The 27880-nt window shown below is 33.2% G+C and overlaps 3 protein-coding genes across 6 annotated transcripts; 2 read left to right on the forward strand and 1 right to left on the reverse strand.

The window, feature by feature from the left end:
- Positions 1-806: 806 nt before the first annotated feature.
- Positions 807-2812, forward strand: LOC140884816 (exopolygalacturonase clone GBGE184-like). 3 transcript variants are annotated; one of them, XM_073291681.1, is made up of 5 exons: positions 807-1066; positions 1374-1676; positions 1795-2084; positions 2178-2397; positions 2514-2812. In XM_073291681.1, exons 1-5 carry the CDS (start codon positions 890-892, stop codon positions 2745-2747), a joined length of 1224 nt encoding a protein of 407 aa, XP_073147782.1. In that variant the 5' UTR covers positions 807-889; the 3' UTR covers positions 2748-2812. The 3 variants fall into 3 exon arrangements, with proteins under 3 accessions (XP_073147782.1, XP_073147784.1, XP_073147783.1); XM_073291683.1 differs by having other exon boundaries at positions 907-1046; XM_073291682.1 differs by having other exon boundaries at positions 1033-1171.
- A 12942-nt stretch (positions 2813-15754) lies between these two features.
- On the forward strand, positions 15755-23980 carry LOC140878880 (putative GTP diphosphokinase RSH1, chloroplastic). 2 transcript variants are annotated; one of them, XM_073282504.1, is made up of 25 exons: positions 15755-15894; positions 16023-16094; positions 16426-16604; positions 16886-17062; positions 17553-17618; positions 17870-17962; positions 18075-18206; positions 18380-18481; positions 18573-18650; positions 18742-18813; positions 19803-19910; positions 20048-20145; positions 20395-20455; positions 20539-20601; positions 20684-20740; positions 20815-20916; positions 21284-21436; positions 21556-21687; positions 21774-21860; positions 21961-22032; positions 22348-22434; positions 22586-23039; positions 23236-23297; positions 23401-23469; positions 23557-23980. In XM_073282504.1, the coding sequence occupies exons 2-25, from the start codon at positions 16064-16066 to the stop codon at positions 23659-23661; spliced, it is 2640 nt and encodes an 879-aa protein (XP_073138605.1). In that variant the 5' UTR covers positions 15755-15894; positions 16023-16063; the 3' UTR covers positions 23662-23980. The 2 variants fall into 2 exon arrangements, with proteins under 2 accessions (XP_073138605.1, XP_073138606.1); XM_073282505.1 differs by having other exon boundaries at positions 15757-15952.
- Positions 23981-24289: 309 nt separating this feature from the next.
- LOC140882799 (uncharacterized) lies at positions 24290-26857 on the reverse strand. The gene is made up of 3 exons (XM_073289002.1): positions 26274-26857; positions 26098-26149; positions 24290-25958 (listed from the first exon to the last, which is right to left on the reverse strand). Exons 1-3 carry the CDS (start codon positions 26576-26578, stop codon positions 24507-24509), a joined length of 1809 nt encoding a protein of 602 aa, XP_073145103.1. The 5' UTR covers positions 26579-26857; the 3' UTR covers positions 24290-24506.
- Between the last annotated feature and the right edge of the window lie 1023 nt (positions 26858-27880).

A 27880-nucleotide genomic window follows, 5' to 3' on the forward strand; every position in this document is an offset into this window, starting at 1 on the left:
ATATACATTAAAGTTCAAATAACCCGAATTTTACTTAGATCACTTTTATGAGCTAACCTTATTTGACAGTCTGTAATACATACAGTCTGTAATACATAATATTATTTATATATAAGCTCAACGTTGAATTTATATATGATCCAACAATTGATGCTCTTAAAAAATTTCTTCCTGTATCTGTCAACGATTCATAGTCGCACATGGTACACTTGAAAACCATGAATAAATCGGTCAGGGGCGGGATTTCTTCCGAAATAAGCCCTGCAATCCTTAAGTCATTTGGCAAGAGTATAGAAGTGTAAAAAGAACGAGAAGAAAGTAAAGTAGGGTTTTGTGCGTGTCTAAGGTTGAAGAAGAAATTAAACCCCTTATTATTATTATTATTATTATTATTATTATTATTATTATTATTATTATTATTATTATTATTATTATTATTATTATTATTATTATTATTATACCTATTTTTTATTATGCTAGAATACCTTAGTTTTAATTACGTACCTTGAGAAAAAATAATGATGTGGCACGTGGAAAAATGACATCGTGATTCAAGCTATAAATCTATATAGTCCTAGCTAGGATATATATTTTTCTGAAATTAATTAAACAAATAGATATATGGGTAAAAATAGTAAGTGAATCCTCGCCCCTCAAACACGTTCGCTAAAATAGATGAACTAGAAGCAACAACAAATCTTAGTCGATAAAATTATAGGAAATGGAACGGATGGTACTCAAAAGTAGGTACAAAAAGCTTTCGAACCACCAAAACTAATAGTATTTTCAGCCTGAAAAAACTTTTTTTAAAAAAAAACCCAAAAAAAAAGGAAGAAGGAACTCAACCTTCTTAACATACAAAAATTGTCTTCAGGGCATCCATATATACATGACGAGTCTGATCGGAGTTCGGGCAATATGCCTGGTTTTGGGCATGGCTTGCTTGTTCCCGATCAATGGCGCGGACTCCAATGCCATCGGTGCCCGTCGTAGCCTAGTTGGCGAGACAGTTTTTGACGTTATGAAGTTTGGGGCTGTGGCTGATGGTAGAAAAGACAACTCTATGGTGACGATATATACTCGATTTCATTCAATAAATTAAACCAGCTTTTATCCTATTTATATCAACATGCACATGCATGTTATTTCATGTGATTATATATTACAACAAGTTAAGTTTAATTCCTGCATGGCTGCATGAGATGCTAGAGTTATGTTCCAACTACATGTTACCTTTCATGAAATCATAAAAAAAAACATGCCACGTACATATAGCGATGTTATAAATGGGGTAGCTTACATATATATATGTAGACAAACATTAATTAATATAATATTGTGGGAATAAAATTAATGAAATATTAATGGTGCAGGCACTCATACGGGCCTGGAATGCGGCATGCAGATCTGCCATACCAGCGAAGCTTCTAATCCCGCGGGGGAATTTTGTGGCCGGGGAGGTTGTGTTCAAAGGACCCTGCGCCAAACCAATCGTCATCGAAATCCAGGGCAACCTGTTGGCTAGCGACGATCTCAGTCTATACTCCGGCGGCGCCTGGCTCATGATCGATGAAGTTATCGGCGTCGATGTCACCGGCGGAGGGACCATCAATGGCCGGGGTCAATCTTTCTGGCAGTATGGCAAAGGCAGCAAGAACGGCCCATCGCTTCCTGTCGTAAGCATTGCATATATATATATTATTAATTATTAATTTCTTGTAAAATTGATTAAGATTTTCGTGATGGATCCCTTCAAATATTATATTCTACAACGTAACGCATGCATGCATGCAGTCTCTGGTGTTTCAGTCGGTGCAATACGGCACAATGCACGGGTTGAATTTCGTGAACAGCATGGGCTTCCACACAAAGGTGACGGACAGCAGCAACGTGGCTTTCTGGAACCTGAAAATCACGGCCCCTGGAAAGAGTCCAAACACAGACGGCTTGCATATCAGCAGCTCCACCAACGTTAACATCACCGATTCCATCATCGGAACCGGGGACGATTGCGTCTCCGTAGGCCATGGCAACAACAATGTTCTTGTCGCCAGGGTTTTCTGTGGCCCTGGACATGGCCTTAGGTACGTAGTGTTTGAGATTGCTTCTAGTTAGGAAAAGCTTTTCGGTTTTTTCCTTTTAATTTAAAATGATTGATTTTAAATATATATATATAGCGTGGGATCCTTGGGAAAGAGACCAGATGAAACAAACTTGAACAAAGTCACTATCATCAACTGCACACTCACAGGAACAACAAACGGCGCAAGAATCAAAACCTACCACGCATCGCCGCGCTTGATCGCCACCGGAATTTACTTCCAGGATCTCGTGATGAACCAAGTTAAAAATCCCATCATCATCGACCAGCACTACGACTCCAAGAAGAAACGCCAGGTACGTACACATGATACACAACTAGCTACTTATAATAAATTAATTAACACCAAATTAAACATGATCAGTACTAGTCGATCGATTTCGCCTACTGATGATCATATATTCGATGGCAGCAATCGAACGTGCAGCTTAGAGATGTTCACTTCAGGAACATAAGAGGAACAACAATTTCAGCGGTTCCAATAAATCTGAATTGCAGTTCCACATGCCCCTGCAACGACGTCGAGTTGTCTAACATATATTTGGCGCCATTCGGCCTAGTCGGACCCCTGAGATCTACATGCTTCAGCGCCAAGTTCTTTGCTAAAGGACCAGTGGTTCCCCCAGGCCCCTCATTTTGTGCGTAGACTGTAGTAGATCATACATGTTTTTCAATCAATTCATTGCTATTTTTGAAATTTTATCATTATTATTATTATCTTTCTTTTTACTATTGATTTTAGAAGTACTCTTACTTTGTTTTTTTAGCTCATTAATTACCGTAATTAATTTTGGATATATGTCAGCGCAAAATTCTTTATTTCTTAAAATCAAGAAATAAAAAATTGATACAAAGTGAATTTAATAAAAATTAGTGAATACAATCTCTAGATAATCTCTTGATTCTCCTCTTCAATGACAATTTCTTGATGAATTTGAATTTCTTGAATATTTGATCTTCGTCGAAGATGATTTGATATTTTAAGAATGTTAATTCGATGGGTCCACACCTTGTTATCGAATTAACCTTCAAAATTTGAAAAGAACGCGATGAATGCCTTGAATCGTGCCTTGAATTTTGGTGATCTTGAATTTGGTGAAGAATGAAATCTTCTTGGATTTGATTTATTTGACGAAGAACACGAACTTCTTGAATTTGATGAAGAACACGAACTTCTTAAATTTGATTTATTTGATGAAGAACACAATCTTCTTGAATTTGATTTATTTGATGAAGAACACGATCTTCTTGAATTTGATAAAGAACACGATCTTCTTGAATTTGATTTATTTGTTGAAGAACACGATCTTCTTGAATTTGATGATTTTGAAGAAGAACGCCTTGAATTGCGCCTTGAACTTCTTGAATGTGACTTGAGAGAAAAAAATTTTGAATTCTTCTACTTGTTTGCTTCAGTTTTCTTTGTTGTGTTTTCTTCTTGGTCATCTGTCCCCTATTTATAACTGAAGGATGCAGATTCCTACCATTTTTATTTGATGAGGTGTCGCAATTTGATTGGCTTCTCCTGATTTATTTGGTGATTATCTTCCATTAATCACAAGATTTGATTTTAAATATTAAAAATATTAGTATTTTCTTCTATTTGATGTAAGATTTGATCTCAAATACTAAAAATATTAGCATTCTCTTCCAATTTGTGCAAGATGCAATCTTGATTTAAAAATCTTGATTTGATCACAAAATATATTAAAATATCAATTAATTAACTATTTAATTTTTAGAAATTTAATATTACCAAAAATAGCTAATTGTTTTATTGATATTTAATTATTTCGTACTTGCCATATTTGAAGGTTGACAAATTTAATTGTCTACAAATGCCCCCTTGAGACTTATTCACAAATGAATTTTTTTTGATTTTTTTTTTAGTAAGTCACGATAATTTACTTGCAGCAATTTCTTTGAGATTTCACGAATCCTCAATTCAAATTTAATTCCCTCCAAATTTTCTTGCGTCCATATTTTCTTCTTCACCAAGTAAGCGAAAGATAGAAACTTTTATTTTCCCTTCATGCATCTTATTTGGATGAACATTTTTTTCTACCTTATATTCATATCCATCATCGAAGCGACGGATCATTGAACAAAATGCAATACAAGACAGTACACTTCAATTATTTGGCGAATTTCATTACATCAAATGATATTGGAAGTGTACTGAAGGCATTCTTTACCGGAGTGATCATTGGCTTTAGGCAGTGCAAATATACGACCCCGTGTATACTTCATTATTCACATTCGATCGAGATTCCAACATTTTGAAAACATTTTGAGAAGCATGGTGTCCACTCAATAATAAACTATTGACTTTTACATTGTGAACCATTTACATATTCTTTGTTGGGCCTCTCCATCGTCGAACATCTATATGATGAAGTCATTCAAGGTGCCAAAGAATTCACGAGCATTGATGAAGCAGATATTTAAAAAAAATTTCTCAATATTGCGGCTACACATCACATACTTCGAGAGATTTCGAAAGGTGGGTCAGGTCCAATCAACTCAAGATGGTAGAAGCGCATAATTTGAAGGCTTGGTGATTTGAAGAAGTGAAAATAATTCACTTTCTTGAAGAGACAATGAGGAATATTTTTCAGTGTTCAACCACTTCATAAGATTGAGGAAATACACTATGATTGAAAATATTTATCCTTTCGATGATGACGTTATCAAGAATTTGAACACGTCAAGGATCCATCTTGAAGTTTCCTAAAAATACTTGAAGATTTTTTTTTTTTTTCGATCTTTTGATTGTGTTTAACTTTCACTGAAAATATAAAACATATTAATATTTCATGTGAAAAGAAAACACAAGTTCATGACTGTACTCAGAATATATCTAAGTTGCCTGCGTACCCAATATAGGGATCAAGTCATAACGTAGTTCAAAAATTTGATTGTTTGAGATGGGGGTGTCGTGCACAGTTTATACTCATGCGGGCCAAGAGTATCTATTTCTTAACCATCCTAGACTAGGTGAGGATTTAATATTTTAACCACATAAAATACCATAAGTGGGAGAAATACAGTTTAACCACATGAATTCACTATTGGTGGGGACATAACAGTTTAACCACATGTAATACCTTTGGTGGAGCACATAACAGTTTAACCACATTTAAGACTTTTGGTGGAGCACATAACAGTTTAACCACATGTAAGACTTTTGGTGGATACCGTTCACATTTTATACTCTTGTGGGTCAGGAGTATTGGTGAAATACTCATCCTCTTTCTTGAAAATTTCTGTTTTTATTGGTATGTGATACTCTTGAGTTGGATGCCCTTCCGCTCCATTTGTAGTTATGCTAAACTCCATGTCATGGGCTCGAGTAGCTAATTCTTCAAATGTCTTTGGCTGGATTCCTTGAAGGATATACCGAAGTCCCCAATGCATACCTTGGATGCACATCTCAATTGCAGAAGATTCAGACAATCGATCTTTGCAGTTAAGACTCAAATTTATCCATCGATTTATAAAGTCAATGATGGTCTCTTCTTTCCATTGTCGTGATTTTGTTAGCTCAATCATGCTAACTACTCGTCGAGTACTGTAAAAGCGATTGAGAAATTCTTGTTCTAGTTGTTTCCAACTATCAATCGAACATGACTCTAGATCAGTGTACCAATCAAATGCGTTCCCTTTTAGTGAACGGACAAATTGCTTGACTAGGTAATCTTCGTATGTCCCAGCATTGTTACACGTTTCAATGAAATGAGCCACATGTTGCTTTAAGTTTTCTTTGCCATCAAATTGTTGAAAATTTGGAGGTTGATAGCCATTTGGCATTTTTAAGTTATCAATCCTTTGTGAATATGGCTTGGCATAGGTGAGAGATGGATTGGAGCATCCGTCAAGCTTTTCTTTGATAGTACCCATGACGAACTCCTTTAACTGGTCAACAGGAACTGAACCGTCAGATGAAAAATGTAAATATTTTGTATATATATTCATTTTCTTTTTTCTTCAATGATGACTCAGTTCCATCATTAGTTTCATCTTCTTTAATTGTCCATGTAACTTGTATCAGTATGGTTTATCTTGTCCATCAACTTCATAATTTGGGAGTCCTGTTCTTGAACATGTCTCGAGAGTCCCTCAATGGCCTTTGTCAAATTTGTTATTTGATCTTCTAAAGTTGTGGCATTTGTCACCATCACGCTTTCTATGTGAGAGTTCTGATGGGTCTCAAGAAAATGGGTTTGCTCAGAAGATTCTTGTAATTTCTTAGACATGCTTCTTGTGATGACTCCAAGAATTCCAGTTGACTTTGTAGTAGAAATCTTCATGTTAGTGATCTTTTCATTGGTGGACATGATGACTTAGAAATTTTGATGAAGAGAAAAGATGAAGGGTAGAGATAGTCCTACTGGGCGTGCCAAATTTTGTAGCGCAAAATTCTTTATTTCTTAAAATCAAGGAAACTTGATACAAAGTGAATTTAATAAAGATTAGTGAATACAATCTCTAGATAATTCCTTGATTCTCCTCTTCAATGACAATTTCTTGATGAATTTGAATTTCTTGAATATTTGATCTTCGTCGAAGATGATTTGATATTTTAAGAATGTTAATTCGATGGGTCCACACCTTGTTATCGAATTAACCTTCAAAATTTGAAAAGAACGCGATGAATGCCTTGAATCGCGCCTTGAATTTTTGTGATCTTGAATTTGGTGAAGAATGAAATCTTCTTGGATTTGATTTATTTGACGAAGAACACGAACTTCTTGAATTTGATGAAGAACACGAACTTCTTGAATTTGATTTATTTGATGAAGAACACAATCTTCTTGAATTTGATTTATTCGATGAAGAACACGATCTTCTTGAATTTGATGAAGAACACGATCTTCTTGAATTTGATTTATCTGATGAAGAATACGATCTTCTTGAATTTGATGATTTTGAAGAAGAACGCCTTGAATTGCACCTTGAACTTCTTGAATGTGACTTGAGAGAAAAATTTTGAATTCTTATACTTCGTTACTTCAGTTTTCTTTGTTGTGTTTTCTTCTTGATCATCTGCCCCCTATTTATAACTGAAGGATGCAGATTCCTACCATTTTTATTTGATGAGGTGTCGCAATTTGATTGGCTTCTCCTGATTTATTTGGTGATTATCTTCCATTAATCACAAGATTTGATTTTAAATACTAAAAATATTAGTATTTTCTTCTATTTGATGCAAGATTTGATCTCAAATACTAAAAATATTAGCATTCTCTTCCAATTTGTGCAAGATGCAATCTTGATTTAAAAATCTTGATTTGATCACAAAATATATTAAATTATCAATTAATTAACTATTTAATTTTTAGAAATTTAATATTCCCAAAAATAGCTAATTGTTTTATTGATATTTAATTATTTTGTACTTGTCATATTTGAAGGTTGACAAATTTAATTGTCTACAATGTCACTCTGGTATGATGACCCATCATTTTCGATCATTTTTCTCCATCATAACTTAATTGCCAATGAATTTTAATTTTTATGCAATTAATCAATTTTCATATTATTTATATATAATTTGTGCCAATACATATATAACATGCATAATTTCTGACATCAAATTTGTTGTAATCTATTACAATTCCCATGAATCTTCAGTACGGGCCGGTCATGACTCATGAGTTGTTCATTCGGAAACCATTATATATATATATATTACAAAAAAAATGTACGTGTGTTGCACGTAACAATAATTTTATTTGATTGAGACCGAAGTTATCAAATTTTGAATGTTTAGTTTTATTAAAATCAAGTGTTATACTTTTTACGGACAAGTTCAAACTTCAATCATCATGATTCAATATCTAATTAGCTACTGAAGTGGTTATATGACCTATTTAACTTTCTTTTTTTGTTATATTTTGTCGGTTTCTGATCGATGGTTTTTTGTAGTATATTATATGTTTAAGCATTGAGTTTGATTTATTTTTTAGCTAACAATTTTAAACAATAACATATGTTATATATTTATTGAAAAACGTACAAAATATATATTTGTTACAAATTGTAGGATCAAGAGATTTGTGTTTTATTAAAAGCTATAGTTGGTGATAATTATATAACACAAATATTTTAGATCGTATCGCAGTTCAAACAAACACATGTTTCAATTGTTCAACCCAAAGAGACAACAATCACCTTATCAATAATTGTACTTTCAATGAATATGAATCGAAACTACGAGCATGACTATGATATTAATTGTATGACCGAACACGTCTTGATGGTAACAATACGACTCAAATATTTTAAACAATACAAAATATCAAGAGTCATGTTTAATTTCGATTAATGCTCTCAGAGACTATTACTGCACCCCAGCATAAACATTAGTGAACCAAAAAGCCATTTTTTTTATTTAAAAGCTTTATTTAGAGATGAATTTTGATCTTCTATTGATAAAGTAAACATAAATCACATATTATTTTTATATGATAAACCATGTTAATCATAAGACAATTTTTGTACGTAGCTTGAATTGCTACTGTAATTTATTTTAGATAAATGATTTTTGATTCATTAACTTGTCCAAATTTGAGTTTTAGTCCATTGAATTGTCAAATTTGATTTTGGTGCACTAACATTTAATTTTCGATTATTGTTAGTTCAATTTCTAACGTGATTTTTGATAATTCAATAATGTTTGATCTCAATTTTTTACTCGATTATGTTTTTATTCTTAATTTTCTTCTGTAATAATCCAATTGAGTTGTTTTAAATTTGATATACATATAAAGCACATGTTGTTGTACATGTCATAAAAAGCAATTATTGCTAGGATTTAAGTAACTTAGATATAATAATAACTTTTCTGACTTAAAATCGATTTGAATTTAGTGTGATTTTCTATTTTTTATCACACAACTTTTTACGATTTCATAAGAATTATCATTAATTGATTCTATTAGCCAATTATTATACTATAATACAAATATCAACATAAAATTTATTTATAATCACACTCTTGATGTCTCACTTATTTAAACTAGATTTATTTTTTATTTGTTTCAATTATATAGTTTAGTTCTCATATTAAATATCATGTGTCCTACTCTTTTAACAATGTATCCCTATTAAATTCATATTATTAACTACTTGTATAATTATTTTATTTTATTAAAATTTCATTAAATAAGGGCAAAATGAGAATTTTTTTTACAAAATTTAATTTTTCAAACATTTTCTTAATATATATGTAAAAATACGCACAAGCTTAAACACGTGGGATGAAATGAGTATATTATTTTACCTTGAACAAGAAAATATTAATGTTGTTGATTACATTAGTAGTCCTTCAAATTTTCAAAAATATTGACAAAAATATTAATTATTAAATGAAAAATGATAATAAGTAAAGTGTCACTTTTATTTCATATTAAATATCACATGTCATACTCTTTTACCGATTTATCTCTATTAAATTTATATTATTAACGAATTTTATAATTATTGTATTTTATTAAAATTTCATTAAATAAGGGTAAAATAAGAAATTTTTTTATAAAGTTTATTTTTTCAAACACTTTCTTAATATATATGTGAAAATACACACAAGTCTAAATAAGTGGGAAGAAATGAGTATATTTTTTTACCTTGAACAAAAAAATATTGATTTTGTTGATTATATTTGTAGTCCCTAAAATTTTCATAAATATTACAAAAAATATTAATTATGGAATTAAAAATGATAATAACTAAAGCGTCACTTTTATAGACATATATAGATATAGACAAATAAATTAAAACATATTTAAATTAATATAATAATTTTTTTTAGTTTAGAAAATGAATTAAATTTAACAATTAATCTACTTTGAATAATAAATCAATGGGCACAAAATTAAGATAAATTTCAATTAATAACTTTTTTAATTTAAGACATTAATTAAATATTAACAATTAATATACCTTGAATAAATAAAAATAAATGGACAAAAATTAATTACTCTGGACTAATCTAGAAAATGAAATGAAATGAAAAACCTAAAAAAACATTGAAAATGACAAAGTGTTTAATTAATAGTATGTAAGATAAAGAAGGGCAAATTAGAAAATTCACAATTGGAACTCATATATTTATAAGAGTAAGTAATAGAGTAATAGATTATTAAATGAAAAATGAGCGCGTCACTTTTATAGACATATGTAGATATAGACAAATAAATTAAGACATATTTCAATTAATATAATATTTTTTTTTTAGTTTAGGAAATGAATTAAATTTAACAATTAATCTACTTTGAATAATAAATCAATGGGCTAAGATAAATTCAATTAATAAATTTTTTAATTTAAGACATAAATTAAATATTAACAATTAATATACCTTGAATAAATAAAAATAAATGGACAAAAATTAATTACTCTTGACTAATCTAGAAAATGAAATGAAATGAAAAACCTAAAAAAAACATTGGAAATGACAAAGTATTTAATTAATAGTGTGTAAGATAAAGAAGGGCAAATTAGAAAATTCACAATTGGAACTCATATATTTATAAGAGTAATAATAATAATAATAATAATAATAATAACAATAATAATAATAATAATAATAATAAATATAATAAGATAATAGATATAATTATAATAATAATAAAACAAAAAACACATTAAATTTAAGGCATTAATGAGAGAAGGACATATGAGTAAATTCACAATTCAACTCACATATTTATATATATAATAGAAATAGATAATAGATAATAGATAATAGAATAGATAATCCAGCTAAAGGAAATCGACTAGTATTAAAGTTACTTATCATAAAATCACATCTACATATAGTTTATTTGGCAAACAACTCCCACACCAAGTTATGTTGGAATATATTTATAAATTTCATTTATATATATAGGCTAAACTATTATTGTTTAGAAATATATATAATATATATATATGTGTGTAATTTCACGTTCGATCGAGGTGTGCTAATAAATAGAACGATAACTCTGATATTTTATGAAAATTTGTAAAAATCGATTACGCAGTATTCACCAGCGAGTTTATGCACACATTATGTATAATATATTTTTTAGCGAGTTTATGCACACATTATGTAAAAATCGTATGTATATTCTCACAGAAGGCGCCAATTGATGATGTCGATTTTTTACCTCGGGTTCGGTCGGGTAGAATGGATCCTCCAACTCCTTTATAAAGCAGGTCGGGTCGGGTACCAATGAACTCTGCACAAGCAACAGCTAGGTCAAGGGGGCGCCGAAAGTGTTTTCGGCATGACCCCTCCGATACCTAAGTCAGTGTCTTGAAGGCAGAGGGTATGATCAATGCGAAAACTGAGAGATATGAGTGCGTGAATGTAAATGTGAGAGTGAATGTGTAATGAATGATGAATAGTGAGTAATGAATGAACACAACCATAACAATACCTGTATTTATAAGGGAAAAATAGTAAGTTACGTAGTCGAATTATAACATGTCCTGGACTAAAACTCTTCATCAATTGGTCTCTTTGTAAGCTTATCTCTATCTCGTGAATATTTGAAAAGATTCAGACTTATCTCATATATATCAGAGTCCGAACTAGAAAAGAATACTTGCGGCTCATTAGAAACTACTTAGGTCGGCCCATAATGACCAGCTCAGGTCGCAAAGTCCAACATAATTTTGGACTGGACTGGACCTAGCCACCTTGAGCTATACCGGGTAAACCTATTATAAACGGGCTCGGGTTGAAATATTTTTTCGGGGTAACACTATTATTATAAATTAAATGAAAAATCACAGGAAAAAACAAATTTGGGAAATGAAATTAATATGCCGAAGTGGACGAACATAAGGGCAATTTTGAAGTTGAACATTATTGAGTGCAAATGTATGCACACGTACGTGTGGGGATTTTATATAATGAAGCGCGTGGATTATTATTTTCAAAATTGAAGGTTAAAAACTGCCTCGGAGAAACATGTAACCTGAAGTAAAAACATGGAAAATGGAACTTTTTAGGGGGGAAGGATATTTCTTGGATTAGGATAATAAATGCTTCACCAAATTATATTTTTTATGAGACAGTAATCTTTCTTTATACTAGCGATTTTATGCATGCCATGGGTACTTATGTGTAATATTTTTAGCTAAATAGGATAATTGTTTTGTTTTAAAATTATATAAATATATAAAATAAAAAATTACGAGAAAAACAAAGTTGGGAAATAAAATTAATTAATATGCCGAAGTCGATGAAAATTTAAACGCAGTTTTTAAAATTAAAAATTATAAAGTGAAAACATATGCACATATGTGAGGATTTTTATTTAATGAAAAACATTAGATTTTGTTTTTAAAATTGAAAGTAGCAACTTCTGTGAAACGGGAAGCCAAAAGTAAAAAACATGAAAATTGAAACCTGAAGGGTGAAAGGCATTTTGGGATTTAAAAAAACTCTTCACCAAATTACAGTTTTTATTATATTTTCTCCCTCTATATATAGTATAGTATTAGTATGTATATTAGCAATTTTCTTTTTGAAGAGATATATATGCCTACTTACTAGCTATTTACGCACACACTGGATTGTTGAAGTTCAAACATCGTATTTTGTGTCGTAGTATTTTCGTGAGTTTGTTGAAGAATTTGTGATATTTTCAGTGTTTGTGTGATATTTGAATGTTTTTGGCTCGAAATAGTTAATTGGTTAAACTCAATAATTGTATGCACGTTTCATGTAAATAATTCATTCAGTTAATGTTTTGATTGTATTGTGTATACGTTAGAGTATGCAATAACAGTGGTTAAATTGAAATTATATACACAGATGAAATTAATTAATATAATGTAAAGCCGTGTCTAAATTAGATACGGAATATAAAAATTTGTGGGTAATTTAACCACGGTTTTTTAAAAAATCATGGCTAATTTACCTACGATTTTATTCAAACCGTGGATAACTTAGCCATGATTTTTGTAAAATCGTGGGTATTTTAGCCACCATAATTTTGATTAAACCGTGGGTAACTTAGCCACGATTTTTAAAACCGTGTGTATTTTAACCACGGTTAACTTAAAAACCGTGGCTAAGTTTCCCACAGTTTTAAAAAATCATGGGTAAATTAGCTACGATTTTACTTAAACCGTGGTTAAAATAGCCACAGTTTTTTAATAACCGTGGCGACTCTAAAAACCGTGGCTATTTTAGCCACGGTTTAATCAAAATCGTAGTTATTTTAGCCACGGTTTAAAATCGTGAGTAACCCTGACCACGGTGCATTTAGTCACGGTTTCAAAAACCGTGGCTAAATCCAATTTTTTTTTTGCAGTGTTGGGTCATTAAATAAATTCCAATTTTTTTTAAAAAAAAATATATGTTACAGGAAACTTTGAAAAACAAACACGTTTTCTTACCATTTTCAAAATTGAGTTAATTTATTTTTTAAATAACAGTATAAAATGGTGGGAGAAAACAACATTGGAAGATAAAATATGGAATTGGAAATTCAACCATATCACTGGTACGAAGGATTTCAATGAAATTTGATGAGATTTGGAATTACAAATATATTTTAGTGTTTGGTAAAATATGATTTCGAAATGAGATATATTGGTATTTGATGAGATTTCACTTAACTAAATGAAATTCTTATGAAATTTGCGGATTTCGTGAGATTTCATAGAGTTTAAGTTTTAAAAATCATAATAAAATTCTTAAAAATTACATTTATATAACTTTACTCATAGATTTCAACTCTTCTTTGAAAATTTTACAAAATATCACTTACCTAAAAAATTATATTATCAATTCACACTATTAATCATTATATTTTAAATACTTACCAAGTACCAAAATGAAAATATAAAAATGGCTTCACCAAAAACAGATATCTAAAATGTGCTCTCTTTTTATATATAGTAATAGATAGTAAGATATTAGTGTATAATGATTTTTGTAGTTAATTTGATTTATATTTAAATAAAAATAATATTATATTGTAAAAATTAATGATAGGTCATATTTCAATTTGAAATAATAAAACAAGATAATTTGTTCTGCTGTTCCAGCAGTCGAACATTGTAAGTACACGAACTCCCTCACCGATATTTACACAAGGGAAATAGACTTGGTTGTCCCGATGCAATTGCTTTGTTTCTGAAACAAGTTATACTTCATGACATTTTGAATCACTAATGAAGTATGTGGTGTTTCATGAAAAAATACTTGTTCAGTTGCAACCACGTATTTCACTATTGCTCCAAGTCTCCAACTATATATACTAAAATTTTAATACAAAATTGGCTCAAAAAAAAATTTAATACAAAATTCATATGAGATAGTTTTATGAACCAATTTTTTTATTCATTGTAGATATGAACGATGTCAACCAATCTCACCAATATATATTTGTGATATCATCTCAAATTTCAATAAAGCGAATTCAATCTATCCTATTATTTGTTTCCGCTACAATATATCTCTTATTTCAACATCTTTTAATATGATATAAATTTTAATTATTTTGTAAATAATATTATTAAATATACATATAGGCATAGTTTGGTACATATGATAGGATAAATATATGATATATAATATAAGGATAAATATACATATAGGCATAGTTTGATACATAGGATATGATAAGTATAAGATATATAATATAAGGATAAATTAAGGATAAGTAAAATGGTAGGATACTATATTGAATGTTTAGTATGATTTTAATAAGAGTGATTAAATTTATATATTCGATTTTAATGACAAAATTAACACTACCGTAATGTGGAGAAAAATGAGCGGGTTTAGAGTTTAGATGTTTTTATATGTGGAGGGTAATCATGTTTTTTTGTAGTATTTTTTAGTTGTATTAAATTTATCACACCAAATCAAAGGGATACATAGTCCCCTTGTCAAAGCATTTATCAAGGGCCCATTGATTTATCATGGGCTTTTTAAAAATGTACCAAGCATGAAATAGAGGAGGATAATTTATTGTTTGCAACCTCTAAAGATGCACCTTTTTGATATGAATAGTACATATGAAATTTTTTAAACTCTCTTCAACTATGCAGTCTCATACCTACACAGTCTCAGAACCCCACTCATTCCGGCAGGATCAGCCTAGAAGCCTACCAGGAGACGTTCATTGTCCGTGCAACCTCTTGGCACCGACGATCACTCATTGTCTCTTTCATTTATTTTTAGAGGTTGCAAACACTACCTAAATCTATCATCAGATTTGACAAAACTGATTTTTTTCTACTGGAAAAATTGATGTGCAATATATCCTCACTCATTTTATAAAATATCCTATTATGATATTATAGCATGACATATAAAATACAAGTTTGGATCTAGTGCTAAACATTGCAGAGGATCCAAATCGGAAAAATACTAGTTTGAAATTTAAAAAAAATAAATTTATCCAATATAACTTATTATATATCTAGATGTATAATTTCAATTCTTCGTGGCCCAAATTCACCAGGGTTCATAATCATCATCCTTATTATTATTTTTGGAGAAGTCCAATATTATTATCCTAATAAAGTCTAAAACAAACGTCACCCAAGGGATACCATAAATTTCCACCTATAAAATCCCACATAATAATTGAAATTGAAATTGAAAATGAAAATAAATATAAATAATAAATAATTAAAGCCACAGTGGAAGAAAATGAGGGGAAAAATGAAAAGTATCTTTGGGTTACGGCATTTGTGTGGCCTCGACTAAACCTCCATTCTATCTCCTCTCGATTATCTTACACTACCTTCCTTCAAGCTAAATCCTCTCTAATCTTTTCGTAAGATTTCTTTTTCCTGCTGATTTTGCTGAAACCAGGCTCAGTTTTGGCGTTCCAGGTGTTGCGAGCGCTTGTTAGTTTGATTCAGCTGCGGAATTCGTTTTGTTCTGAGTTTTTTTTTGTTTCAGTGTGTGTTGTTGATGAATAGGTGAGCTACCGATGCGTCGGAATGGTGATGGCTTCTGGTTCTTCAATGGCAGGTGCATTTTTTATTTGCGCCTTTGATTTTTCGTTTGTAATGTTTTGATGGAATGTTTGTTGTTAAATTTCGTGGTTTTGGATGGATATTTAATTCTTTTTTTTGGAATTTATTGGTGTTAGATAAGTTGCTGCCGTTTGATGGGGGATTTTAATGGGGGTTTTTTTTTAACTTTGGCCGTGTGAAAAATGTTTTTTTTTAATACTTTGATTCGTTGTGAATATGATGATTTCGTCGGACTTTGTTGATTTGGAATAAGTTATTGTTTGGTCTCTGGCATGTTTGATCGAGAATTTATTTATTTTTTATTTTTTGTTCTCAAATTTTGGCAGTGTCTGTAGAATGCGTGAATGTGTGTAAGTTTCAGAAAGGAGATGTGAGTGGAAAGTATGATTGCAGTATGCTTTCATGTGCTTCAAAAGCTCCGAGAGCGCTCACTGGATTTCTTGCAAGTACCACACATCCTCCTCAGGCACCAGGAAGAGTTCTAAAAAGAAACCGCATCTTATGTGTGAGCATTTTGTTTAAATTTTATTTTGTAGATTCTACTTTGTATTCCCTAATCATTAGTCGCTATTTTTAAAGCAATGAAACTAGTGCCGATTAACAACATATGAGTCCGAAATTGGAGCAGTACGTACGAGTCGGGACACGTGGTTTACTTTTAACTGCAACATGAGTTGAAATAGTAGTTAGTCCATCGCCCCGTGGCCAAAATCTAATTTGGAGGGCAGTTTTTTGACTCTTAACTTTGTTTCTAATTACGGTTATATATTTAATTATATTTTCCAGATCTGTCAAGTTCATCATTGGAGAAGATGGTCTTCGAACGAAGCCTCAAATTTTGTTACTCCCCCGAAGTATATAACCTCAACTATCGCACACTTTACTGGAAGCAAATGGAAATTATGTTATTCTCCTTCTTCCTCTTCCGAATCGTACGAAGTTTCCCCTGATAGCTTGTGGGAGGTAACACCATTAAAATTTAAAGTGGCTAGCCACTTCAGAAGCATCTGAAAAGAAATGATTCTATTGTTAATTTTTTAAAGATGGATCCATATAGTATAAAGAGTTAAATTATTGCTAGCATGAACGCCTAGTGTAATATCCGGTTTTATCAATCTGTGATTTGAACCCATTGCAGAACTAGACAGTTTGAACTCAAAGATGACCAATTTGTTGTCTCATGTGTCTTAAGCCACAAATAGATTGTTGTTTGCATGAATTAAATTATCTCAGTTAATGCAGTTTTTGGTGAAACAGTAGGACAAAAAAGACCTTGATGAAGCTAAAAGAATCTCTGTTTTAAGTGAATTGTGATTGTCTGATCTATAGCCAAATCTATCAATAGATGCTTAATGCTTACTTTTTCGCTAAGGCGCATACTGATATAGTAGATTGTTTAAATTACTGAAATCAGTCTTATTATATTATTTTTCTAACGTTTTTATGGCATCAGGATCTCTCTCGTAGTATCTCATATCTGCCATCTGAGGAATTGGAATTGGTTCGTAAGGCACTGAATGTAAGTTTCTGCTAATCTTCTTTTTGCACTTCAGAATTCTGATTTTGTTATTCACCGTTCGATGCGTTCATTATGTGTTCTTACATTGTATTTCCGTTAATTTTTCCCTTTGCCTTTTGTATTTTCATTTATTTTGATTGATTTTGCTTTGACTTCTATGGTTTATATATTTGTTGGAAACTTCAAACTTATAACCTCAATATTTAGCAATTCACACATATTCAAACGTGTATGTCTCAATTGTTTTGTAGTTGGCTTTTGAGGCACATGATGGCCAAAAGAGGCGCAGTGGGGAGCCTTTTATTATTCATCCAGTTGCAGTTGCTCAAATTCTTGGAGAACTTGTGAGTTGCACAGATTTTATTTTTTCCATTTAGTGCTAACTCTCTGGTTTTCTTTCTCACATTACTTTGTTCAACTGTAATTGGTTTTTAATGTCGACCTATTTAATTTTAGGAATTAGATTGGGAGTCCATAGCTGCCGGTTTGTTGCATGATACTGTGGAAGATACAAATCTTGTTACTTTTGAAAGAATAGAAGAAGATTTTGGCACAGCTGTTCGCCACATTGTTGAAGGGGAGACAAAGGTATTTTAACACACTTATATCTCCTGATCTGAAGTTTTCATGTTAATACGAGTCTTGAATGTAATCATGTCTCATTTTTGTGGCAGATATCAAGGTTGTGAAATGATTTATCCGAGTAAAATCAATAGCGATATTTGAGTATTTAATGCCCTATTGTGATTTTCCCATTCCAGGTATCCAAACTTGGGAAATTCAAGTCAAAGGATGAGAGTCATACCATTCAAGATGTGAAAGCAGATGACCTCCGCCAGATGTTTCTTGCCATGACTGAAGAGGTGATTTCCCTTGTCCATGGAAATAAATCTAAAGCTTACATCTTTATGACATGAAAGCCTCTGACAACAAAAGGTTCCGGTGGTGCATCAGGTCCGTGTTATAATTGTCAAATTAGCTGACAGACTACATAACATGAGAACTCTCTCGCATATGCCTCCACACAAGCAGGTAATTTAGTTGGTTGTGGTCTTATAGATGATTAAATGGTACCCAATATCTTGTTTTGATTCTGTTTTCTATATTTCTTTGAGACATCCAGTCCAGCATAGCTATGGAGACGCTTCAAGTTTTTGCTCCTCTGGCAAAACTGCTTGGAATTTATCAAATAAAGGTAGGCCATTTGCACTTCGTTGATTGTATGATAACATCCTAAACTTTCTGGATTTATATTTGGTATTCCATCTTTGTCAACATAATTTAGATTTAGACTTCTTATATTCATAATTGACTTGGCTTTCTGGCATCTGACTGTCTTCTAAGTCGTTTGTGTTTCTGTCTCAAATAATTTCGTGATCTTTACTTGGTTCAATCTCCATTTGTGTTTGTAGTATTAGTTCTGTTACAATTTATTAGTTAGATGCCACCTGCATTTCTCCTCTCACTGTTTTGAATCAGTAGCTAAAAAAAAACAATATTTACTGCAATTTCACTGCGCATTCGAGTCATTCCTTTTCATACCCATTTCAGTGAGCACTTCAATGCTTTTAGATCCAATGATAAATTTTGCTCATTTATAATAAAGCATTCTCATATGTTGCGATTTTGGTGGCAAGGGAATGATTGGTAAGCTTTTTGTTGTCTTCTATACTTGTTTTAGGCACTTGCACGACTTACAGTTCTCTCAATTATCCACCTGGATTCTGGAATCAAAACTGTCGTAAAAGATCATTAGGGGCATGACTACCATTTAGCCCCGGGCCACTGGCTTCAGGATATGATTTATGGCATAAAATTTTCTCTCCTTTTAAATGTCAAAACTTTGATCCTTCCTCACTAATGCTTATTATGATTTGAAAATAATTAGCAATTGAGTTGGTGGGATTTAACTCTAAACAACTATTTACATTGGTGTACTGTAGCCTCTTTGGTCTTTTGTTATAGCAAACTTCAAGATCACTTATTTCTCTTCTTTAGACACAAGTATTTCTGGTCTGCAATATGCTTCAGTGTCTTGTATGCACCGCCATGTCTTCTCACATGATGAGATCCTCTTTTATGATTATTCATGTCTTCTCACATGATGAGATCCTCTTTTATGATTATTCAGCCTTCTGTTTTCTGAATTTTTGTTGTGTTATTGCACTCATCTCCTTCTTGCAGTCTGAACTTGAAAATCTGGCCTTTATGTATACAAACCCTCAAGATTATGCTAAGGTCAAGAGAAGATTGGCGGAACTTTATCAAGAACATGAAAAAGACCTCAAAGAGGTGATTATGCTTATTACCTGAACGTCCACATGATTCAGTGCTGCAGTGCACTGCTATTTGAATGTCTCCTTCTCTACCTTTCAATTCGTAGTAATTGCAATCTGGTAATTTTCTACTTATCTGTCTCCTCTCATTAGGCAAACACAATATTGAAGAAGCGGATTGAGGATGATCAGTTCTTAGACCTTCTGACTGTGAAAACTGAAGTTCAGCCTGTATGTAAAGAACCGTACAGGTAATCATAAGCTTCTATCATTCTTAGGAATGTAGTTACTAGACTAAACTGTAGCTGGCAGGGTAAGTTTGTGTTTCCTTTTTTCTACTTTACCTTAGAACTATTTCCATCCAGAGTCTTTTTACTTCAAACTCTTAATGCGACATAAGTGGTCGGGTTTTGAAGTACAACTACTTCTTATTGGATGGAATAATTTATTGTAACAGATTATAATGCTGTGACTACTCAGTTCTTTTGTTTTATATGCAGCATCTACAAAGCTGTTCTTAAATCTAAAGGCTCCATAAGTGAAGTTAACCAGACTGCACAGGTTTGTTATAATAGTAGTTTTAATATCCACATTTATGTTCCAATATCTATGCTACTTATCCGTGAAAATATCTTAATCACCAGCTTCGAATTATAATAAAGCCGAAACCATGTGTTGGAGTTGGACCTTTGTGTAATGCGCAACAGGTGAATGTTTAGTTGCTAGTAGATAATACATCTTCCAATTTCAACTGGGAGCTTATTTTGTCTACCAAAATTTATGCAACAGATATGCTACCATGTGCTTGGCCTTGTGCATGGAATTTGGACCCCTATCCCTCGAACGGTATGTTTCAATAATCTCTAGTATATGAGACTTGCTTAACATATACTGTCATTTATCTTTTTTTGTGGTGACAGATGAAGGATTATATTGCCACCCCGAAGCCCAATGGCTATCAAAGTCTTCATACTACAGTGATTCCCTTTCTATATGAGAGTATGTTCAGGCTGGAGGTTCAGGTTTGTCATTGTACTACTTATACTTGTGTGTTCTTCCTATGTGTTTTCTTGTATCATTTGTATTTAAATAGAATTGACTTATTTATGACAGATTATCGGGACCAATTTGTTGCGACCACAATTTAATACGAATTTATTGTAAATGGAACAAAAAGGACTCCCACACACAAGCTCTGCACACCAAACCCTAGCAAAATGCTAGTATTTCCCTAGCTACACTAGTCACAAAACTCAAAAACAATAACTGGATGATTCCCACAGCCTCTGGTCATGTTTTATACCCCTGTCCAATTCTCGAGCCCATGAAAATATCAAAGTCTGTAACATAATCTTTGTCGATTTATATCTTTCCGTATTTGTTTGGCAGATTAGGACTGAAGAGATGGATTTAATTTCTGAAAGAGGGATTGCTGCACATTACAGTGGGAAAGTTTTTGTGAATGGTGTGGTCGGGATCCCAAATGGCAATAGCTCTGGAGGGAAACCAATGTGCCTCAACAATGCTAGTATTGCTCTCAGGGTAGAATAGATTTGCCTTTGTACTCTCGTATCTTCTAAATTTTTTTCTTTGGTACATTTTCAGTTAAAAAGTCCATTAATGGTCTAACACTAATTTTTGTCGTCTTTTTAAACCTGCAGATAGGCTGGCTCAATGCAATTAGGGAATGGCAAGAGGAGTTCGTTGGAAATATGAGCTCTAGGGAATTTGTTGATACTATCACTAGGGATCTTTTAGGCAGTCGTGTGTTTGTATTTACACCAAGGGGAGAGGTTAGAGGATCATAATTAGTTTTGCTTGAAAAGGGATTTTCTTAGTTATCACTATTACTTATTGAGTTCTACAACACTGCCTACAGATTAAAAATCTGCCCAAGGGGGCGACTGTCACTGATTATGCATATATGATCCACACTGAAATTGGGAATAAAATGGTGGCTGCTAAGGTATAATGACTTCTTGTTGTCCTTGTTTCACCTTTTATGTTAATTAGTTCCATGTCGTCGAGTTCTTATCTTAATCTCACCGTAATTTTTCCGTCTGAAGGTCAATGGTAATCTCGTCTCTCCCGCACATGTGCTTGTGAATGCTGAAGTTGTGGAGATTATCACCTATAACGTGAGTTTGATTTGAAAGTTTGACTTTGATTCTCGCACCTTTCTGGGTTCATTCTGTTGCTTCCAAAATTAATAGCTGGCTAGCATCATAATAAGTCCATTTGAAGAAAGATTTGTATTCTCTTGGAGCTTTACTTTTTTGAAAGTTTGGGTGCATGGTCTGATAATTTCATCTCATGATACTGCTGTCACATTTCAATCTATTCGGAAACTTGCTTTACCTCTATCTTCCTCTATCATTCACTATTCTTGGTCTTTCATTATCCCGAAGACAGAGTTACTGCATGCACAGCTAATTCCTTTTTTTCTGTATCAGGGGCTCTCTAGTAAATCTGCCTTTCAGAGACATAAGCAGTGGCTGCAACATGCAAAAACACGCAGTGCCCGACACAAGATTATTAAAGTAGGTTTATCTTTCTATTAGATTTCTATCAATACTCTGAAGCTAAATTAAAAAGGTGTAAAATCAAACAAATTACTAGAATGTACGCAAAAATAAAAAAATCAAATTGTTCCTTCAACTCTATTAATCTAGTCGTTTCCTATTATCTCAGTTTCTGAGGGAGCAAGCCGCACTGTCAGAAACTGAAATAACTGCTGATTCGGTGAAGCAATTTGTTACTGAATCTGAAGGGGATAGTGAAGTGGAAGAAGTAAATCATTCTAAAGGTGCTAAACACACATGGGAGAAGATTTTGAGGAATGTTATGCAAATTGCATCTGCAAAGACAAGTAATGAAGATATCTTTCAACTTGAGAAGGGTTCTATTCAAATGCCCAAAGTTAATGGGAAACATAGCAAAAATATGCTGAACGTGAGCTTGAAGGCTAAAGGAGAAGTGCTTTCTCAAGGTAATGGTGTCGCCAAGATGATACTTGCCAATATTCCATTGTACAGGGAAGTATTGCCCGGCTTAGAGGGCTGGCAAGCTAGCAAGATCACTGCATGGCACAACCTAGATGGAAACTCAATCCAGTGGCTGTCCATTGTCTGCTTGGATCGAAGAGGTACTTTTGTGGCCATGCTACTTAATTTTTGTGTTGTTATTGTCAACTGTCCATGTTCTGGAATGAAATTTCGCAGCGATGAGGCATTTGAGTGTGTGAGTTTTTGAACATTGAATGCAATAGGTTTTGATGATCTTTTCTCGGATCATTGTCCATTAAATCCAATTGATGTATTGATGTGCAAAATGATTATCAGGCATGATGGCAGATATTACATCAGCTCTGGCAGCTGAAGGAATTACCATATGTTCTTGCGCTGTGAGTTTGAATGAAAAATAATATTGCGATGTTGATCAATTTTAGACAACAGATTCCTTGAACTTTACATTTCTTTATCTTGTCACCATGGTAACATTGACAGGCGGAAATTGACCGAAAGAAGGGAATGGGGGTCATGCTTTTTCATGTCGAATCAAGTTTTGATGATTTGGTATACTTAAATTTGCATACAATTTTCACATTCAAGTGCCGCTGTTTTACATTCCCTAATAAATTGAAACTTTTCTCTTTTTCCCAGGCCAGTGCATGTTCGAAGGTGGATCTAATTCTCGGTGTTTTGGGATGGTCAACTGGTTGCAGCTGGCTGAGTTCAAGAGAAAACCAACAGCTTCTAGAGTGCTAGCCTGGTGGCCCAACGTAAATAATTGATTAAAAAAAGGGATAAATTTTTGTGAAGTGAGCTTTTTGTTTTAGGGAATTCAGATCCTTTGCTCTTGTCAATTATGTCGAAATCTAACCATCATCCAAATCAGATTTAAAGGCTAGCAGTCCATGGGGTTCGAGGGTCCGTGTACAGAAAGAAGAGTGGTAGCATAGTAGTAGTAAAATGACAGTATACATGTAAATGGATTTGGAAGTTAAAGAAATCGTCCAATATAAATTAATTGCCTTTTATTATGGGCATATTCATACTTTTCAAATCTGGTTTCTTTTTCTAAACAATTTGATTTATGGTTGGAAGAATTTGGGAAGTTGATTAAGTATAACTTTGCTGCATGTTTATTATGTTGACGTTGATTACTACATTACTGTATGAGATTATTTTTAGGAAGCATTTTTGAGTTTTTGCAAATTTTGCGAAAGAAAAACGCAAATGTGCTTTTTTAAAAGCAATCCCAAACACCAACGATAGTACTGCGATCTAGGCAAATAGCTTAGGACAGCAAATAAAACTGGTGGCAATCGTTATCGACATTCCTTGTGCAGATTTGTTACAAGGTATCCACAACTTTTGATCAAGGATTCTAAGTCGCTGAACCCGAAAACAATATCCATTACTCAAGCAAAATTATAATTCAGTGGCTAAGTCGCTGAACCCGAAAACAATATCCATTACTCAAGCAAAATTATAATTCAGTGGTTCAAATTCTACTATCGTGTACCGAGAAATTCTTGTGCAGCCGTGTCCTTGCTTAGTTTCAAAGGTTAGCTACGTTATTTTATTGCAGTGCACGTAGCTTAACCTGACTATCTAACGATCATGGATTTAGACAGAACAATGGTCAATAAAACTACGAAGCAGAATTTGTCGAATGGTAGGCCGAAGAACCAGGAACATGAGACTGATGACAGGACGGGGATGGCCACAAGAAGCGCCTTGCGCGTGCCTGAATTTGTTGAATAACTCTTCAGTGTTGCTAGATCCACCACATACCTCTCAATAAAAGTTTTAGCTGAGTTGCATCTGCCATTCGTAATCTGGGTGTTGTCAGCAATGATCTTATTCGGGTGGAGTACATCTTTCCCTCGTTTCGCTGTTGTATCTTCTTGAATCTTTCCTTCTATTTCTCTATTGACAAGCTTTTCTTGCTGAGTTTTGATGGATGGTTCATGAATTGCTTCGGCTGGAACGCCTCCCCCTCCTATATTGGATTCTATGGAGGTATCTACGGTTCCTTCTGTGCTTTGTTCTGCCTCATAGTCATCTGATAAATCTTCATCACCATCTGTTCCATCAATGATATTCTCTTCATTCTCTGCTGTGGCAATACCTGTATCAATTGTTCCACATGAGTCCTCAACTTCATTTTCAACATTCTTCGCAATCTCATCTTCTGTGTCTTTGTGCTGGCAAAATGACACTTCAATTTCTTCGTTTACTGCATCATCTTCTGCAACTTTCATTTCGTCAGGGGAAATCGGCTCATTTTCAGGCAAATGCATTGCCAAAATTTGCACATCCTCCCTGCCAGAATCTCCAAGTTGCCTGTTCTCTGGTGTTGTATTATCGATGTAGCCATTTTCTTCAACGTTCTCTTCTTCTTTTTCTTCCTCGCCCTTCTGTGGGATAATTTCTTCATCAGGTTCAATACATTTCTCGCATTCATGAACCAAATGTCCCTCTATGCATTCAAGCTGATCGTCTTCTTCCTGCTGGATAGCTTCACCATCATGAATTATTTCCGGCACCTCACTGGACAAGAAATCTTGTTTCTCATCATGATCAACATTTTCGTGTTTGCTGATAGGACTCCGAACCACTGGCAAATCACTTTCTTGCCCATCCTTGCCGTGTTCTAGAACTAAGGTTCCTCCTTCTATTACAGGCACATAATTTCCATTGCTTTCCATGGTGTCTTCACATTTCGCCTCATGGATTTCTCCCATCAATTCAATTTCTCTAGCATCCCTGTCTTCTCCCTCTGCTTCCGCTACCTCAAAATCTTTACATTCTTTCTTAATTCCATTGTCGTCAATGGCTGCTTCCGCCGATGACTGCATTTTCATATCTTGTGCCAGTGTATTCTCGATCTCGAGTGGCGGCGGCATTTTCTTCTCCCGGGCTTGTAAATGGGACACACCTCCATTAGAAATTGCACCATTTTCTGGTCTCAGGGGAGTGATAGAGCAGAGAATTTGCTCGCTCGTCTCGCTGTCGCAGACAGCAACTCCATTGATTTCAATCCTGTGCTTCTCATACTGTAGAAATTCAATTTATAATTGGAACAATAAAATCAAGTCCCTTTCCAGAAATGTTCTTGATTTAACAACGTTCATCTAGATCATAACGCATTAATAGCAAGTAGCAGATAATTTTCACGTCGAAGAATAGACTTACCAAAACCATGCTCTGAGTATCGTTCTTGAACTCAATTTCTTTGGTTGTTTCACTGTTGCAATTCAAAATCATTAAAAAACCCATTAACCACATCACACGAACTATGATTCTCTCTCTCTCCAAAAAAAAAAAAATTAAAAAAATTGGAGAAAGGGAAAATGATTATGCAAGCCAACCTTGATTGCTTATTGGCATCAAGAAAAGTGGAGCACTCCTTTTTGTTTGCTTCGCTATCCCGTTCATCCTTGTTGTTCTCCGCCGCAGGTGGTGGAGTACGGGTGTTCCGGCGACTGTTGTCGCTGGAACCACCGCGTCTCTTCCTCCCGATTATAAAGGCCGAGGCGAGAGCGGCGGTGGCCAAAGCGCCACCCAACAGAATAACTCCTCCAATTCCTCCACCGCCGTGTGTAGAGACTCTGCCGATATTCACGACGATTCTCTTCTTTTCTGGAGCATGGCTTGGTCCCTTCGATTCCTCCATGACAATAATCTACTTCTTGATCTTCACTTTCTTTTTTATGATTTGATTACTGTCAGATAAAATTTATGTATCACCTCCCAACTCCTGGGACGTAAATCTTCGTGAGCTTTTCGGAGCTGATTCGTTCGGGATTCCCGATGCGATTTTGTTTGTGTTTTTACTGGAGACTACTGGATCTTTAGGAGTTTGAAGCGGACGCCGGATTTGACCTTTTCTGTCTCTCATTTCATATATATTCTTTTCTTTTCTTTTTTTTTTTGCTTTCGAATTTTTTATTAAAAAATATGTTCTTCATTTCTTGAAAATGAATAAGAAATTGTTCTAAATCCTCAACCTCAGGCTTGCGTGACAAGTGCCTACTATATATGTTATTAAAAACCCTCCCAAGTACCCACTAGAACAGGTGACCTGGTAAATACTGTATTGGCATGAAAATAGTCGAACGTTTGATTAATAATCAGGAGTTTGATTTTTTGACTAACACTTTTTCGATACAATGCAGATTACATCTGGTTGAAATGATTTTCAGACTATTGCATTATCCCGATGATTTATCGAGTGTGTGTCTTATGATAGCGATTGCAAGTTTTATGGTCATAAAAATATTGATTTTTTTGCACCAAAATCCCTTTGAAATATCAAAATGCTTACTTCATCCTCACGAAAAATAAATTGGCATGACAGCCCTTAACTTGTACGATTAACCTTTTGCTAAACATGATTTTTTGAACACGCGATCATGTTCTGGCTTTTTTTTTTCAAACAATATTACGCCAAATATAAAAAAAAAATAGCATTCTATTAATTTGTAATATTTTTCAGATCTACACAATATGTCTATTGTAATATAATTTTTCAGATCAACTAATCCACTAACAAAGTTAAGCAAACCATTGAATCTTCCAATGGTTTTTTTTAGAAGAAATTTCAACTTAATGTTGGTGGTCTTTAGCCTCTTAAAAAAAAGCATTGGTTTTTAGCCACCAGTATGGGTGTGTATTAAAAAAAAAATTAGTTAGCAAGGATTTATCGTTAAATTTATATAAAAAGTCAAGGTTTGGACGTTTATTCAATTTTCATGAGGTGAAATACATATTTTTGAAATTTCATAGGGAGTTTTGGTGAAAGAAAAAAAAATTCTAAAAAATTATAGGTGATACAGAAACATTAACATTATAATTTTTGATATCTCGAAAACTGACAGTTTTACTAGTTAATTTTGTGAAACGGATATCTCATTTGCTCGTCCATGAAAAAATATTTTTTATGTTAAAATTATTACTTTTTATTGTAAATATGAGT

Source organism: Henckelia pumila, chromosome 2 (genome assembly GCF_033568475.1).
Source record: "Henckelia pumila isolate YLH828 chromosome 2, ASM3356847v2, whole genome shotgun sequence".
Lineage (NCBI taxonomy): Eukaryota > Viridiplantae > Streptophyta > Magnoliopsida > Lamiales > Gesneriaceae > Henckelia > Henckelia pumila.